General features: G+C 36.6%; 1 protein-coding gene and 2 pseudogenes across 1 annotated transcript; 2 read left to right on the top strand and 1 right to left on the bottom strand.

The window, feature by feature from the left end:
• Nucleotides 1-253: 253 nt before the first annotated feature.
• LOC123856417 (olfactory receptor 4P4-like) lies at nt 254-2818 on the top strand. Its single transcript, XM_045892620.1, has 2 exons — nt 254-969; nt 2641-2818. Exons 1-2 carry the CDS (start codon nt 254-256, stop codon nt 2816-2818), a joined length of 894 nt encoding a protein of 297 aa, XP_045748576.1.
• Nucleotides 2819-11439: 8621 nt separating this feature from the next.
• LOC123857987 (olfactory receptor 4C11-like) lies at nt 11440-12376 on the bottom strand (annotated as a pseudogene).
• Nucleotides 12377-16018: 3642 nt separating this feature from the next.
• LOC123857986 (olfactory receptor 4P4-like) lies at nt 16019-17014 on the top strand (annotated as a pseudogene).
• Nucleotides 17015-18026: the final 1012 nt, after the last annotated feature.

Raw genomic sequence — 18026 nt, 5'->3', positions numbered from 1 at the left:
ACGGTAATGTTGAAAATTACATCATTTTTCCCATTATAGAATTATTTACAATAGATTTCTAAAATAAGAGAAATAAAAAAGAAGCATAAATCTAGGTATCAGGAATAAATATTACTTATTCAATGATACCAATTTGCTTTTTGGTAAATTTTATAGTATTGTTGCCATGCTGCTAATATCTATGCAGATTCACGTTTTCTTTCTTTTCAGATATTTAACCCATCTGTTTACAATATATGCCAGTCTGAAACACATGGAGATCCAGAGGAATGTCTCAGAATTCATTCTTTTGGGATTTTCGTATGACCAGAACATGCAAGTGTTTTGCTTTGTGCTCTTCTTATTCTGTTATGTTGCCCTGTTGGCAGGAAACCTTCTGATCCTTGTCTCCATTCGATGCAGCCCTCTTTTTCACCAACCCATGTACTACTTCCTCAGCCACTTATCCACTATGGACATCTGCTATACCTCTAGCATTACACCCAAATTAATTGGTGACCTGCTAGTGGAAAGAAAAACCATCTCCTATGGTAATTGCATGTTACAGGTCTTTACAATGCACTTCTTTGGAATGATTGAAGTTTTAATCCTTACAGTCATGGCCTTTGATCGCTATGCTGCCATCTGCAAACCTCTCCACTACCTGCTTATCATGAACAGGACAAGGTGCAGTCTCCTACTCTTAGCTGCTTGGGCTGGTGGGGCTGTCCACTCCTTTCCTCAATTTTTTATGGTAATCCAGTTGCCCTTCTGTGGTCCTAATGAGATTGATCACTACTTTTGTGATATCTTCCCTTTGCTGAAAGTTGCCTGCACTGATACGTACATCACTGGTGTCCTTGTGGTTGCCTTTTCAGGTATGGTTGCCTTAGTAACCTTTATTGTCTTATTTGTTTCTTATGGGATAATATTGTTCACTTTAAGAAATCTCTCAGCTGAGGGAAGATGCAAAGCCCTCTCCACCTGTGGGTCTCATATCACTGTGGTCATCTTATTTTTTGGGCCTGTAATCTTTATCTACCTTAGACCACCTACTACTTTTCCCGAGGACAAAATATTTGCTCTATTTTATACCATCATTGCTCCTATGTTCAATCCCCTAATCTATACTCTGAGAAATTCAGAGATGAAAAACACCATGAGAAAATTTGGTGTCAAACATCAGAGCTCAACATCTTTTTAGCAAAACAGAGGGGCAGCTAGATGTGGATGGGGGAGGGAGGAAACAATCTCACGGAATAATTGTTCCACTGGTATCATGTTATGAGTGACAGAACTTAGGACTTAGAGTTTAATAATAGCTACAAAGAAATATTAATTTAACCATACAAAAAATAAGTTTAAAACTTAGTTAATTTTGTGGGCTTTGAGATGGTATGAACAAGTTTACACACACAAAATCAGTTACATGCACAGTTAAGACAATGTTATATAAAATGTGAATTTTGATGTAAAAAAGAAAACTTTAATAGTAATTGTATTAGAAAATTCAGTTTTAGTGGCTAGACCACATGATGAAACATTCTGTCTGGCAAAGGAGTAGTTAAAATCCCTAATTTTGAGATCAAGTTTTGATTCATGATAGCATCTTCACTTAAATGATCTCAAGTCGTATTTATAAATTAATACACATCAAGAAGTTTGCATAATAGAATCTGATTTAAAGTGATTCTCTGGTTTTAACCCTCTTGACTTCACTTTGGAGATAAAAATAAACTAGTAAAGATAAAGTGAAATCAGTTACTTGGGATATTAAAAATACACTCACTGCTCTTCTACATATTGGCCCATTAAAAAAGTCCATAAAGGAACTGAATCATAAAATGCCAGAAATTAGTAGGAAAGTCACTGTTTATCAGATCCAAAGTCCTTCTTATGAACACAAGAAAAACATAAGCAAAAAACAAATAAGAGCTCAAACAGACAAACTTCAATCAAAAAACCCTCTAACACAAATCATGGAAATGAAGGGAAAAGGCAAATCATCTTTGTAAATAACATGAAGAGGAGATACATGAGATATATTTCCTAGAGGAACCTGAAAAAAAAAATTTGATGTGATGTGTTTATTTGGATCTCTAACAAGATACAAAAATAAATGATTTCTTAGAAAACAGAGCAAATATCATGAAAATAGAAGAGTTTGTTTAACAGGATTATATGAATAGGATGATGATGAAAATACACAAAGAATTTTAGTCCATGAAAATGCAATACTAAAGTTACAGTGATTATACAGGCCCTATATACAGAAGGATGGAAGTGTAGAAAAATTGATGAGGGAGATGTAATTCATTAGAGTTTTTATAGCAGAGGGGAACTGGACAGATTACTAGTTTGTCAAGTTACTAATAAAACAAAAATATTGCCAGATTAAAAGCTCCAGCTTTACCCTTTATTTAATGTTTTATTTTTACCAAATTTACTCAGTTTACCTTTAATCAGATAGATCACTACATATGTGATGTGAAGCCCCTTTTGGAACTGGTGTGCAAAGACATATATATTGTTAGTATTTTAGGTAATTTAGCTAATTCAAGGATGGTGGTGGCAGCCTTTTTTGTTGTCCTGGTGGCTTCTTCTATACTCATTTAGGATCTAATCCTCTGCAGGGCAATGCAAAGCTCTCTCCACCTGCAGCTCTCACATAATGGTGGTAGTTTTATTCTTCATGCCCTGTATCCATACTTATGTTCTACTTGCAGAGAGTGAGAATGGGTATAAGGAAATTTCCGTATTTTATACTGTGATTGTCCCCATGCCAAATCCTCTCATCTATACTCTGAGAAAGATGGAGATGAAAATCGCCATGGGGTAGGTGTGGTCTAAAATAGCACATTCAGAATTCATGTAAATAAGGTGGTATTCTTTGTAGTTTCAATCCTACGTACCAAAGGCATTTATCTCTTGAATAGTTATAGAAAGCATATAAGCTTTGTCTGGGCACTTGGGCTAAATTACCTCTGACTGACGTTACATGAGCCAAAGAAGCAAGTTACTGTGAATCAGACTGCAATCTGTCACCTTAAAAGATCCATCTAGTTCCACGTGTGACCACTTGCATGTGAGGAAGCAAGAAATGCCCTTCTGAAGCATATCACTGATCATATCACTCCCTTATCCAAAAATGTGTAAGGAATCCTATTTTCCTTGGAATAAAACTAACTTCCCTGCTTGTTTATCAGAAATCTTCCATAAATCATCTGAGTCTAATTTGCCAATCTTAGAAGTCACTATGTTGGTAGAAAGTATGGTGTTAAAATCACAGGCTTTTGGGTCAGGGAGAGCAGGGTGAATACTGACAGATTTTATCTCTGGGTCTTGACAATTCACTTTAATTTTATTAGTCTCCCTTTAAAAAGTATCTATAAAATGGTGTAATATTGTCCTTCATAAAGATGTAATGTTACTTTGGCTAACACATGTGAAGTTTTAATGTGGCACATGACTACCAGAAACTCATGTTAGTTATTTTTCCTCTTTGTTTGCTTTTCTCTTTGCATGTCCCTTTGCTCAGATGCTTTCATCCAGCTACACTGGGTCCATCTACATTCTCCAAACACACTCTAGGATCTATCAACATTAAGCTATCTCTTCTGCTTAGGATTCCCTACTCCCATGCTCGAGGATCCATGTCTTACCTATAATTCACACTCATGATGTCATCTTATTCAGGAAGATTTTTCAGATATGTCAACAGACCAGAATTATTTCTGATTCCTTCCCTGTTCTTCATTGCTATGCAGCTGTACATTTACTCCTTTTCAAATAATCCTGTGCCGTATATGAGTGTTTCTTCTTTCAAATTGTGTTTTTCAGTTTGACGGAGCCAGAAGATTATCTGGCTTTTTTTTTTTTCTATATGTATCTTTTTTTCCTATCTATAAACCTGGCACTAATTAAGATGTAAGTAAACCGTTCCTGAATTAAATTCAAAGATACTGTTTTCCCTTTTTATTTGACTGCATATATTGTCCTTACATATTTAGAACTCTCCCTACGTCACAAACAATCATGCATTAATGATAAAATAAGTATTGTCAGAAAGGCTAAAAGTTTAACATGTGTTCCCATGTGCCTCTTAGGGAGGTAATGAAATCTAGCAGATTCCCAGGCCCCCTAGAATATCTTATTATTTGTTTATTTTCTACAATAAAGAGGCACTACGATTTTAATGATTGTTTATATCCATGTCCATTGAATCATACAATCCAATCTCAGCTTCATGTTTTGGTTCCCATTTGTCTGGACATTTCTCTCTGACCAAACACTTGTGTTCTCTTAACAGAATGATTGGATTGCTTCCAAACAGAGTTTGCTTGACTTAGGTATTCCTGCCCCAGAGCCAAGACAAAATCCAAGAAAAACCATGGAGGCAATAGTGCCTGTCTGTGGATGACAAGGTCATCTTTGGATGTTTCAACTCTTAGAACTTTTCACACATATAACTAATACTTTTTTTTTTTTGAGCCATGAAAATCTCTGAAATGTCAGGGAAAACACCCTGCCCATTCCACAGAAATTCCTCTGACTGGTTATTTATTCATAGTTCTGTGTGCTCTGGTTTAATGTAACATTTTCCCAAAAAGTATTTGGATTATTTTTAAGTATAAAGATGTAGTGGGTGTATTGTACCTATGTGTGCGTGATGATTGTGTCTGTGTGTGTGGTAATGGGGACCGTGGGGGTCTTGAGGACACATCAGGAGGAATAACCACTAGAAAGAATGTGATGCAACAAAACCAAAACCCTTTTTATTATCTTTTATTTTTTCTCAATGATCCACAAGATTTTATGAGAAAAAAGATATGAGGATATTATATAATAAGCCAACAAAAAAATGCACTGTAATAAGATTATTTATCTACTTGCCAGGTGTTCTTTCTAGGATTCATTTTCCAGCCTGCAGTGCAATGTCTACTATATTTTTTTAAGATTTTTTATTTATTCATTTGAGAGAGAAATGAGCAGGGGGAGGGGCAGAGGGAGAAGGAGAAGCAAATTTCCTGATGAGCAGGGTGCCTGACATGGGGCTTGATCCCAGGATGCCAGGATCATGACCTGAGCCAAAGGTAAACGCTCAGCTGACTGAGGTGCCCCACAATGTCTACTATGTTCAAAAATATCTGTCAGGTAAATGCCTAGAAGACTTTCATAGGATGTTTTGCTCTGCATGTGAGTTTAAACACAAAATATTTAAGGAATATTTATGTTTACAAATGTGTAGTTTAAGAAATCCTATCCATTTCTACCGGGATTTATCACTAATTTAAAAGTACATCATCACTACCTTTTGTTAAGGGAATATCTTAACCTGCTAAGGAACACGCGTACTACCCAAGCACCCTATATTAGACCCAATATTCAGAAATTATCAGACTGGGGGAAGCTTAGACATCTTGGATGGGCCATAAGGGAAAGACTGGAGTCCAAAATCAGCTGTGGGCGACATAGTTCTATGTGACTTCTGCCTCAGCACCCTCTCCAGGTCCTTCACCTTTTCTTCAAACCTTCATCTGTGTCTAGGCGTCCACTGAGAAGGCTGGTTGAGACACTTCTAGACTCTTTTAGTATTCTCTTCAACACCAGAGAGATGCCCAGGATTATGTTATCACATATCCTCATTATTTCAAAGCAATCTTTTTGTCTTGTTTTTTTTTCTTATTGTGAAAGGTTGCCCCATCTTGTTAATCATCCATCATTTCACATATTTATCTTTCTAAAAAAAATTTAAGTTCTACTCCCTTAGCAAATTTCAATTATATAACCATTTTATCAATTATAGTCATCACATTACACATTCAATTCTCAGACCTTACTCATAGCTAAATGTTTATAACCTTCTACCAACCTCTCCTGTTCCTCCAACTCCTCAGCCTCTGGAAATTCCTTTTCTACTTTCTGATTCTATGAGATGGATTTTTTTTTTTTAAGATAGCACATATAAGTGATACAATGCACTATCTGTCTTTCCTTGGCTTATTTTGCTTAGCATAATGCCCTCAAGTTCTACCCCTGCTGTCATAAGTGACAGTATTTCCTTCTTTCTCATGGTTAATATATATATATGACATATATATATCTTTTATTTATATAAAAGATATATATATATATATATATATCTCCACTTATCCACTTAGGTTGTTCCATATCATGGCTTTTGTGAATAATCTACACACACAAAAAATCTTAGTTTCAAATAGTTCATTCTTTACTCTGTACCTAAATAATCAAATTTCTCAAAGCATTTAGATTTTATTAAATACCACTTAGACTAGTTGCTTCATCTGAAAGTACACAAAATAGTCTTATTTTACTTCATGTTCAGATACTTTTACCGTAAAATGAACTATAATCTGAATTGGGTCCCTCATAAGGAAAATTGGACAATCAGCTAAATCAGAGGGAGTTGGGGGGTCTTTCCTACATATGGGTCCCAACATTTCAGTCCAGTTCAGTATTGCAGCTACAGTGATTAGAGTATGTTTTCGTTCTCACATTCAGGTGGTGCTGAGGGGATATGACATGCCATCGCATTATGGTGAAGAAATTTAAGCTCCTGAGTCAGTAAGACCTGGTTATGACAGGTGGGCTGTGTGGCTTTGAACATAGTCTACAGGGCGGTCTAATTCTTGGTAAATAGTGTTAAAAAGACAATCGCAGGCCCGAAATGGAGTCATTTAGGTTAAGGGCCCAAGTCAGCAAAGCAAGGCTTACTACCTAACTGCCTTTTCAACCCCTTCAGGGATATAACTTTAGCCAGTCAATATGGAATTTCCTGGTCAGCAGTAGAAAATTTACTGATAGACCCCGTCTGTCCCCCTTAGGAGGGCAACTTTGCCTAAAACAGTGCATTCTTTGTTAATAATTTCCTTTTCTATGCTGCTTCTCTGCCTTTAAAAACTTTTATTTTTCTGCAGTTCTCTGTTCTCTGTACCTCTTTTCTATTTCCTAGGTAGGATGCTGCCTGATTCATGAATCATTCAAAAAAGCCAGTTGGATCTTTTAAATAACTCAGTTGAATTTTTGGGTTTAACAGTAGTAAGTATCCTATAAGTGCTTATATTTTGTTATTTTATTAAGATTTTAGAGAATTTAAGTACCTTATCCAGAGATGTTAAGCAGTAGAACTAGTAAGGGGTATCCAGGCTCTCTGAGTTTCAAGTTTCCAAAAACTGTGCTGCCTGTCTGTCCATAGGCAGCAGTAACCATTCTTTTTTTTTTTTTAATGTTATGTTAATCACCATATATTACATCATTAGTTTTTGATTACATCATTAGTTTTTGATGTAGTGTTCTATGATTCATTGTTTGCGTATAACACCTAGTGCTCCATTCAGTACGTGCCCTCTTTAATACCCATCACCAGGCTAACCCATCCTCCCACCCCCTTCCCCTCTAGAACCTTCAGTTTGTTTCTCAGAGTCCATAGTCTCTCATGGTTCATCACCCCCTCCGATTTCCCCCACTTCGTTTTTCCCTTCCTACTATCTTCTTTTTTCTTCTTTTAACATATAATATATTATTTGTTTCAGAGGTACAGGACTGTGATTCATCAGTCTTACACAATTCACAGCGCTCACCATAGTACATACCCTCCCCAATGTCTATCATCCAGCCACCCCATCCCTCCCACCCTCCACCACTCCAGCAACCCTATAAGTCAGAGAAAGACATGTATCATATGATCTTACTGATATGAGGAATTCTTAATCTCAGTAACCATTCTGTTTTTGTTTTTTTAACTCAATTTTTTTAAAGCCAACTTAACTACATCGTTAATTTCAGATGTAGTGTTGAATAATTTATCAGTTGCTTATAACACCCAGTGCTCATCACATCCAGTGCCCTCCTTAATGCCTGTCACCCAGTTATCCCATCCCCCCACCCACTTTCCCTCCAGCAACCCTCGTAACTTTAAAAAAGAAGCACAGGTGTTTGGCTCCTTCTTCAGCTGGGGCCACCTATTCATAAGGAAATGGAGATGATGTTCTCCTTTTTGTCCTGAAGCCAATTTGGGGCTTGAATGGCACTTGTTTCTGAGGAGCAGAGGTGTGCCCTGATGTCATGTTTCCCTAGAAGGAAGAAAGAGTCTTGGAAGCCATTGCTTGCCCTGCAGATTGGCCTGGCTCCACTCACTAACCATCCTCAAGGTTGCCAGTGTCTATGTCTTGTGCAATGTCTTTGGATTGGATTGCCAAGCACTGTTACCATTTTATACCCCCAAATTTTAAACTTAATTTATTATTTTTATTATTTTTTAAAGATTTTATTTATTTATTTGACAGAGAGAGAGACAGCTAGAGAGGGAACACAAGCAGGGGGAGTGGGAGAGGGAGAAGCAGGCTTCCTGTGGAGCAGGGAGCCCGATGTAGGGCTCGATCCCAGGATCCCGGGATCATGACCTGAGCCGAAGGCAGACGCTTAACGACTGAGCCACCCAGGCACCCCTGAACTTAATTTAATGTTTTGTTTTCACTGCTATCATTTAGTTCTGGGCTTTCCTAAATTGTAAATTCTATGATAGATTTATGAAATAACAAATGTATAATGATCTCTGTACCACAAGTGGAATAAAGAAGAGACATCTGAAAAAGATTTTCTACAGAAACAAAGTTTAAGAAAGACCTTTTTTGCATGCTTCATAGAATTTAAATAAAGTTCCCTTAAAAAACACAGCAAGTATCATTATAGAGAAGATGCTAGATAACAGGATTTTATTAAAAGGAAGATGGTAAAAATACGGAAAGCATTTTCGAATATCTAAGTAAAATGCAAGAGTTACAATCAGTCTGGAGGCACCATAAAAATCCGTAGAAAGAGCAGAAAAAAGTAATGAGGAAGGTGAAATTAACCAGAGCTGTTAGAGCAGAGAGGAAGTGGACAGATTGTCTCAGTGGTTATTTACAAAGAAACAAAACTGTTGCCAGATTAAAACTTTTCTCCTAGGCATGTTCTATACTGTTTAATTACTCTGCTGGAACAAAGAAAGCTGTCTCTAAAAATGAAATAGAAGTTCAGATAATTAAACAGCAGATTCATTGTAAAGGCCTCTTCTATATAAGGGTTATTAATTTTTTTCATTATCATGCTTTCTTAATAATATGAATTTCTCCTTTAGAACATTAGTAATAAAAATTATTATTTGCAAACAATACTGACCTAGGGTTAATGACGTTTTCTGCTGCAAATCTAGACACCCATTCCAAGTTAAGGAGACTTTAGAATTCTACCAAACCAACAACTTTCACAGAAATCACTTTGGGCTTATTACTGTGGCTTTCATGTTAAATAAGTTGAGAGCATTGTCTTTTTTTTTAAATTGAGATATAAATGATGTATAACATTATACTAGTTTCTTGTATACAACATAATGTATTGCAAAATAGTCACTGCAGTAAGTCTAGCTAACATCCATCACCACACATACTTGCAAATTATTTTCCTGTGACAAGAACTTTTTAGATGCCAGTCATTTTTATTACACAATTATTTGCAAAAATTATATCCACATCTGTGTTTATTGATGTGAAAATGTTGACAAAGTTTGCATGTTATAAAAAAGAAAACATAAACAGAAAAGAAAAAAGCATATAAACTTAAAAGTATTAAATGTAGCAAATTCCTTCTGCTGCAAATTCTTCATGAGGTGTAACAGAATTCAAATTCATGCTTGCAGTGTTAGAATATCTCAATTTTTAAGAAGTTACACACAGATAATATAATATTTTATATTCACTAATGAGATTAGCATAGCATACCAGCATAAACTGTAAAGGATTTGGGGGCATCAGTATGTGGCTTATATAATAAATTTGTATAAAAATTCAAATAAAATATTTTAAAGAAATGTAATGGCAGAATGGCACATTCTCATGAATATGTTTTTTAAATAGATTTTATTTTTTAAAACAGATTTGGTTTGCAGAAACATTACATAAAAAGTACAGTGATTTCCCAAATACACGCTCTGCCCCTCACAATTTCTGTTTTCTGACATCTTGCAGGAGGGTGTTACATTTGTTACCACTGCTGAACTAATATTGGTACAGTATTCCTGAAGTCTATAGCTTACATTAGGATTTACTCTTGGTGTTGTCAAGTTTTAGGGATTTTGACATATGCATTATGTCCCGTATCCACCATTACAGTATCATACAGAATAGTTTCCCTTCCCAAAAATGTCCCATGCTCCACCTATTCACCCCTTCTCCTTTATCCCTGAGTCTCTGCCAACCAGTGATTTTTTTTTTTTACTACGACCAGTTTTTCCTTATCAAGAAAGGGAATTCATAATCCATGTCTCTGATGTAAATATTTCTGTTTCAAAACCTAAATATCAGCTTTTGGGGTATCTCATTTATTGTTTTAGTAATTAATATTTTAAAATTCACTGCTATCTACTGCTTACACTCTCTACTTCTGCCACATAAATATATCATCTTTAATTTGGGCCATCTATGTTATAATTATAATAATTAATATTATATACAAATCACTATAATTGGTATGATTCAAAAGAAACCTAACACCCCCGAAATTAAAAGCGATTAAGATAGGAGCATAAAGTAGATTTTACCAAAAGAATACTAATAGGCGTATAAACCCAACCATTAAAGCCTTCTTAATATCAAAGAACAACCTCAGAAACATGAATTTTCTCACCAAGTTCTGTTACTGTTCTAGAAGGATGTAGGTAAACATATAAGATTTCAGAATATAGGGACGCCTGGGTGTCTCAGTCAGTTGAGTGTCTGACTCTTGATTCAGGTCAAGTCATGATCTCAGGGTTATGGGATCCCCATCTCGGGCTCCATGATCAGTGGGAGTCTGCTTGAGATTATCCCTCTGCCCCTCCCCCCACTCATGTGATCTCTGTCTGTCTCTAGGGAATAAATAAATAAATCTTTAAAAAAAGGGGATTTCAGAATATAACCCCAAGAATTGTTGGGGTGATTATTAGATTACATATTGTCCTTTACAACATGAAGCTCCTATAATTATTTGAATCTGATACTTTCTATCAAGTCAGGAAGAACAACTAAATGAAGGTTCATGGTCAGCTATGATGACACGGAAGTGCCTAATAAAGGAAACTGGAAGAGGGAAAGCCTGCAGTCTGTGGATGCAAACATTCAGGGCGGTACACTGAACAGCAGAGGACACCAGGAGTCCACATGAAGAGGGACAGGGCAAGCACTAGGTCAAAACCACCAGTGACTGGGCAGGCAAGACAGGCAGAGACAGAATGGTGAGTAAGGATACAGACCTCATGTACCTGTTTGTACCTTATGCTGTCTATTCCTCTACATAAAGGTGACTTCACACCAACCAGTGTGTGTGTTCATATTGCTCACTTTCCTGAAGGAAATAGTGCTCATGTCCAAAGACAGGATTCTATTAGCTCCACATTAAGAAGATTATATTCTTTAGGGACTTCTAGGTTCCTAAACCTATGAACCCTGAACTATGAAGAATGATTTGAAACTTCCTTTCATCTTTGTCATCTGAAATCCACTTCTTGCTCCATAATTTCAGTTCTGCATTCCTCGGAGTGTCAATCAGAGGGTTGAACAAAGGTGTTCCAAGTGTATAAAACACAGCTATCGTCTTATCCAGGGGGAAGGTGGTTCCAGGATGTGTGTATATAAGTATTCAAGGCCCAAAGAACAAGAAGATCACGATGTAGAAGAGGGCTTTTCTCCTCCCTTTAGCGCTGTGGTGGTTAGTGAATGCAAGATGGTAACATAAGAGCACATCAGCAGGACAGAACTCAGTGGGCAAATGGCCCCACTTTTGGACACCAGGAGTAGGTTGATCACATAGGTGTCTGCTCAGGCAAGTTTCAGCGAGGGCTGCGAGTCACAAAACTAGTGATCGATCACATTGGGACCACAGAAGGCTAAATTCAAGGCCAGAAACATGTGAGCTAAAGAATGCACACAGGACCCCACCCACGCCATATCCACCAGCACCTCACAGACCTGTCGACTCATGATGGTTGTGTAGTGCAGGGGCTTACAGATGGCCACATAGCAGTCAGCAGCCATGAGGATAAGGATGAAGAACCCCAGGCAGCCAAAGAAATGGGATGAAAAGCCTTGTCTCATGCACTCATTGAAAGAGATAGGGTCTTCTTCAAAAGTGCATCCACAATCATTCTAGGGGCTACGGAAGTACAGAAACAGGTGTCAGGTTAGGATAGGTGGAAAAGGAAGAAGTACATTGGACTCCCTTGCTCCCGAATGTTCTTGATAGTAGCAATCATCAGAAAGTTACTCAACAACATCCCCAAATAGAAGCGCAAGAAAGTGACAAACACTGTTTTCTTCCCAACAGGATCCTGGATCAACCCCAGCAGAAAAATGTATTCATGTTATTCGGCTTCATGATCATGAATGAGGAGAAGGGAAAGTGTGAAAAGATTTATCTGCAAAAAAATAAAAGAATTGATTTACAGTGTGCTGTGCGATGTTATGGAATATTTTAAGCAAATTAATTCATGGTACTATGTGATATTCTGGTATATTTTAAGCAAAAATAAATATTTCTCATCATATACATTCTGTTTTTTTTTTCATGTTACTGCAGAATATTTTGTTCTCAATTTTTAATGACCACTTCATTGATGCTGTGAGTCCTGAGGTATGTTATTAATATGATAGTTTCCTTCAACACTCTTCAAATATACCTCTCTCTAGATTTGACATGATTCTGATTAATTTTGCCAATTCAATGATCATAAAATTAAGATATGTGGCTCCATTCTATTATTTTCCTCAGCTTTTTATATTTAATAAATATTGGAGTCCTGTTTTGTATCATATGTCACTCAGCCTTTATGATATATTTGACTGCTCATGAAGGTTCAGGAATATTAATGCAACCACACATGCCACTCTGAACCCTATAAAGAATGTCCTTTTTACACATATATATTTATATATCAATATTTGTCACACATATTTTTATAAATGTATGTTATTTGTAAATACATAATCTGCTTCTCTGCATACTCTTTCAGATATAGCAGCTTTAAAGGAGGAACAGGAAATACAGCCTTTCAATAATAATATGCTTCGGGTGCCTGGGTGGCTCAGTTGGTTAAGCCACTGCCTTCGGCTCGGGTCATGATCCCGGAGTCCCGAGATCGAGTCCCGCATCGGGCTCCCTGCTCGGTGGGGAGTCTGCTTCTCCCTCTGACCCTCCTCCCTCTCGTGCTCTCTGTCTCTCATTCTCTCTCTCTCAAATAAATAAACAAAATCTTTTAAAAAAAAAAATAATATGCTTCAACCTTCAAGCACATTTGTGATATTTAAGACTTGATAAGTAAGAAAGAACAGAAATGAATGTTCTTTCATGTTTAATAATATCTCACATATCCCTGTTTCTAGTTTGCTTTCTCTAATTTGTGAAAAGCAATCCTTAGAGCACTCAGAGCCTCTACAGATATATTTGTAAGTGAAAAGGGAGAGATAAACTTCATAGTTCATATTTTTACAAATCAACCTTTTAGCTTAAGCATTTTAGATCTTGGGTGACTGCCTATGGCTGTCACCTGGCAGTTGGTGTAGGACAAGATCGTGGTTGTAGTCCCCTAAACCCCACATTAATGGAACAAGACAGAGAAGCAGAAATGGGAGGGAGATGTGCTTTTTTAAAAAGAACATAGTTTATAGTCAGTAACTGACTTCTCCCTTCAATTCTTTTCAGTTCTAAAAGAGAGGAAGGCAAACCGTAAGAGACTCTTAACTACAGAGAATAAACTGAGGGTTGCTGGAGGGGAGGTGGGCAGGGGATGGACTAAATAGGTGATGGGTATAAGGAGAGCACTTGTTGTGATGAACACTGGGTATTGTACGTAAGTGATGAATCACTGAATTCTACCCCTGAAAGCAATATTATACTATGTGTTAACTAACTAGAATTTAAATCAAAACTTGAAACAAACAAAAATTCTAATTCTGTCCTACCTTAAAGAATGCACATTTGTAAAAAAAAAAAAAAAGAATGCACATTTGTTAAAACTAATGGAAAATTATTTCAAAAGGATTTGGAATCAAGAATGCTGGGCTATGTACTTATATTAACTGCAAAGTGTATCTCCTCAAGTATTCTTAAAGACAGACTGGGTGATTGGTAGTCAGTCACCTTGCATACTTGTTCTGTTGGGATGAGGATTCAAAGTGTTACCCCTCCGTGCTGGTCTCCAGGACACCCCATTTTGTTCTTCTCTCAAACATGGGATGCAGCCCTAGACTGCGTAGGAATCAGCATATCTGTCCTCCAATATCCACAGGGCATTACTTTTTGATGACAAGGAATTATTTAGATTGTCTTGATCTGTGTCTCATTTATGGAAAATTAAGGGTTTAGATATATCCCATGATATTGCATTTAAGTTGTTCACCAACCTGCTTATTTAAGAGTTACCTTAAATTAATTGGTTTTGGGTAAATAAACCTATGTATAAAGTAAACAAAGAAACAGCACTGGATGTAATAAGGTAAGGAGAAGACTGATCAATGACCCCCAAATTTATTCACCTCTATTTAAGTACTGTTCACTGTTGAACACTAGGAGCCTGATAATAATTTTTGCTTTGTTAACAATAAGGAGTAGGAGGCCTTATAGCAATTCAAGTCATAGTATGAACAAGTTGAGTTTCTTTTTTCCTTGATGAAATTAGAGTTTTATAATAATTTAGAGTAGAATTGGTTTCTCGGAGTACGGGCCATTTTTAAATGCTGTACAAATGACCTATTCACCAGGTAAAATGATGTTAAAGGCATCAGTTTTGAAATTGTGAATCCTGGGATTTGATGGCTTCTAATAAACTTTGCTCTAAAAGGCTTCTGCTTTTTAAAGTCATCTGGAGTGATGCCTGGGTGGCTCAATCATTAAGCATCTGCCTTCAGCTCAGGTCATGATCCCAGAGTCCTGGGATCAAGCCCTGCATCGGGCTCCCTGTTCTGCGGGAGGCCTGCTTCTCCCTCTCCCACTCTCCCTGCTTGTGTTCCCTCTCTCGCTGTGTCTCTCTCTTTCAAATAAATAAAATCTTTTTTTTTTTTTCTAAAGTCATCTGGAGCTACATTTCAGCTAAGGTTGAAAATGTTTGCATTCACACTGGGTATCAATTTGTCCACTGGATATAACTGCTCCCAGAGTGCATTCTCTCTATTCTATACTCTATTTCCTAATGTATCAAGATGGTACAAAACATACAAATTTGTGACTTTTTCATCCATTCACTAATGTAACAAATAGTCACTGGGTGCTGACAACAAAACTCTCTTAAAGCTATAATCTTGTATCATCTTCTTCTATTGACTTTTATTGTCTAGATTGTATATAAAACATGAAATTTCTAGAAAAAGCCATAACATGATCAACTCAAATATGCTTGGGCAATTCTATATTTTGACCCTAAACACATATTTAAAAATGTGCAAAAGATTTTGCTTTTTTTTAAACTTTTGTAAATTAAACTTGTGTTACCTAAATAATATAACTAGAAGTTATATTTGGTTGCTTTAAGATAATCTAACATTTTTAAATAATCATTTGTCTTATTGACAGTAAAGTTGAAAAAGTATATTATTATAACCACTTCACATTAGATTTCACAACTGATTTGTAAAATATAATACATAATAAAAAGGAAAGTTAATTCTACATAACAGGAATAATTTATGTTATTATTCAATAATGCCTGGGGCGCCTGGGTGGCTCAGTCGTTAAACGTCTGCCTTCGGCTCAGGTCATGATCTCAGGGTCCTGGGATCAAGCCCCACATCTTGCTCCCTGCTCGGTGGGAAGCCTGCTTCTCCCTCTTCCATTCCCCCTGCTTGTGTTCCCTCTCTTGCTGTCTCTTTCTGTCAAATAAATAAAAAAATCTTAAAAAAAAATTCAATAATGCCCAACCATATTTTGGCAAATTTTATTTTATTATCATGTTGCTAATTTTTTACACAAATTAATGTTTTCTTTCTTTTCAGATATTTGCAAACTAAAATATATGGAGAAACAGAAGAATGTCTCAGAATTCATCCTTTTGGGATTGTCTTACAATTATGATATACAAATATTTTGTCCCATTCTCTTCTTACTCTGTTATGTTGCCCTGTTGGTAGGAAAACTTATCTCCATTCTTTTTTTTTTTATGTTATATTAGTCACCATACAGTACTTCATTAGTTTTTGATGTAATGTTCCATGATTCATTTGCATATAACCTCCAGTGCTTATTGCAATCCATGCAGCCGTCTTTTTTACCAACTGATGTACTATTTCTTCAGTCACTTATCCTTTATGGACATATGCTACACCTCTTGTATGACACCCAAACTGATCAGGGACCTGCTAGTGGGAAGAAAAGCCATCTCCTATGGTAATTGCATGTGACGGATCCTTACCATACACTTCTCTAGAAGCACTGAGGTCTCTAACCTTACCATCCTGGCCTTTGATCCCCACGTTGCCATCTACAAACTTCACTGTGTACTTATCACAAATAGGACAAGGTGCAATCTCCTATCTTAGCTGAGTGGGCTGGTGGGGCTGTCCACTTCTTAACTCAGTTTCCTATGGCAATCCAGTTGCCCTTTTTTGGTCCTAACAAAATCGATCACTACTTTTATGGTATTTTCCCTTTGCTGAAAGTTGCTGGTACTGATACCCACTTCGCTGGTGTCCTTGTAGTTGCTAATTCAAGATTGGTTACCTTAGTGACTTTTGTGGTTGCATTTTTTTCCTATGTCATTATTCACCTTAAGAAATCCCTTGGCTGAAGGAAGACACAAAGCCTTCTCTACCTGTGGGTCTCATATCACTGTGATGGTTTTATTATTGGGTCTTCAATCTTTGCCTACCTTCCACCTCCGACCACTTTCCCTGTGGATAAGGTATTTACTCTATTTTACACCACTGCTCCTATGTTCAGTCCCTTAGTCTATACTCTGAGAAATTCAGAGGTGAAAAATGCTATGAGAAAAAATTGGTGTCAAACGTCATAGCTAAACATCTTTACTTAAAAAGGAGGAACAGTTAGATGTGGATGAGGGAGATAGGAAAGTATCTCGCAGAGTAACTGTTCCATTGGTATCATTTATGGATGACAGAAATAGGATTTATGGATTACGAGTACCGGCTGGTCAAAGACAAATTCTACCATACAAAAATGGATTTTGAAATGTAGTTAATTTTGTGGGATTTTGAGATGGTGTGAGCAGAGTTATATGCATAAAAAGCATTGGGGCTATAGCATTTAAAGCACTTCTGTCTGATGTAAATTGAAAATTTTGACTAACTAGAATTTAAATAAGAACTTGAAATTTAAAAAATGAAAAAAAAAGAATTTTGAATAATTTTATCATACAGAACTTCTATAAGGGTAGTATAGTTCCTATTTTCCCCATTGTTAATATCTTACATTGCCATTATGCATTTTTCAATATCCAGAAACCAACTTTGATCCATTACTGTTAACTAAACCGTAGACTTGATTTTGATTTCATCAGTTTTTTTTTTCCTCTAACTTTACTGAGATAGAACTGACCTACAACATTGTGTCAGTTTAAAGTACACAATGCAATTACTTGATTCATGTATACATTGTGAAATGATTACCATAGGGCGTCTGGGTGGCTCAGTCAGTTAAGCATCTGCATTCAGCTCAGGTCATGATCCCACAAGTCTCACATCTGGGTCCCCGCTCAGCAGGGAGTCTGCTTTTCCCTCTCCCTCTGCCCTCCGGCCTCTGCTTGTGCTCTGCCTCTTGTTTTCTCTCTCTCTCAAATAAATAAATAAAATCTTAAAAAAAAAAAAAAGAAATGATTACTATAATAAAGTCAGGTGATCCATCCATCAACTTCACATGATTATATTTTTTGGGTGGGGGAGGGTGACACATCGAAGATCTACTTCCTTAGCAACTTTAAATATATAATACCATATTGTTAACTATAGCCACCATGCTGTACATTAGATCCTCAGAATCTATTCATCTTTTACCTAGATGTTTGTTCT

The sequence above is a fragment of the Mirounga angustirostris genome, unplaced genomic scaffold, assembly GCF_029215605.1.
Source record: "Mirounga angustirostris isolate CCGP_5_RB_7025 unplaced genomic scaffold, mMirAng1.0.hap1 SCAF_13, whole genome shotgun sequence".
NCBI lineage: Eukaryota > Metazoa > Chordata > Mammalia > Carnivora > Phocidae > Mirounga > Mirounga angustirostris.
Note: the sequence above shows the minus strand (reverse complement) of the source record. Positions and strands in the feature narration are given on the sequence as shown.

Bases quoted from the DNA above. Each gene is read 5' to 3' on its own strand.
- LOC123856417 (XM_045892620.1), top strand. From the start codon at position 254: ATGGAGATCCAGAGGAATGTCTCAGAATTCATTCTTTTGGGATTTTCG. The intron at 970-2,640 runs GTCTCATATCAC...CTCCACCTGCAG, and splicing joins AAAGCCCTCTCCACCTGTGG to CTCTCACATAATGGTGGTAG.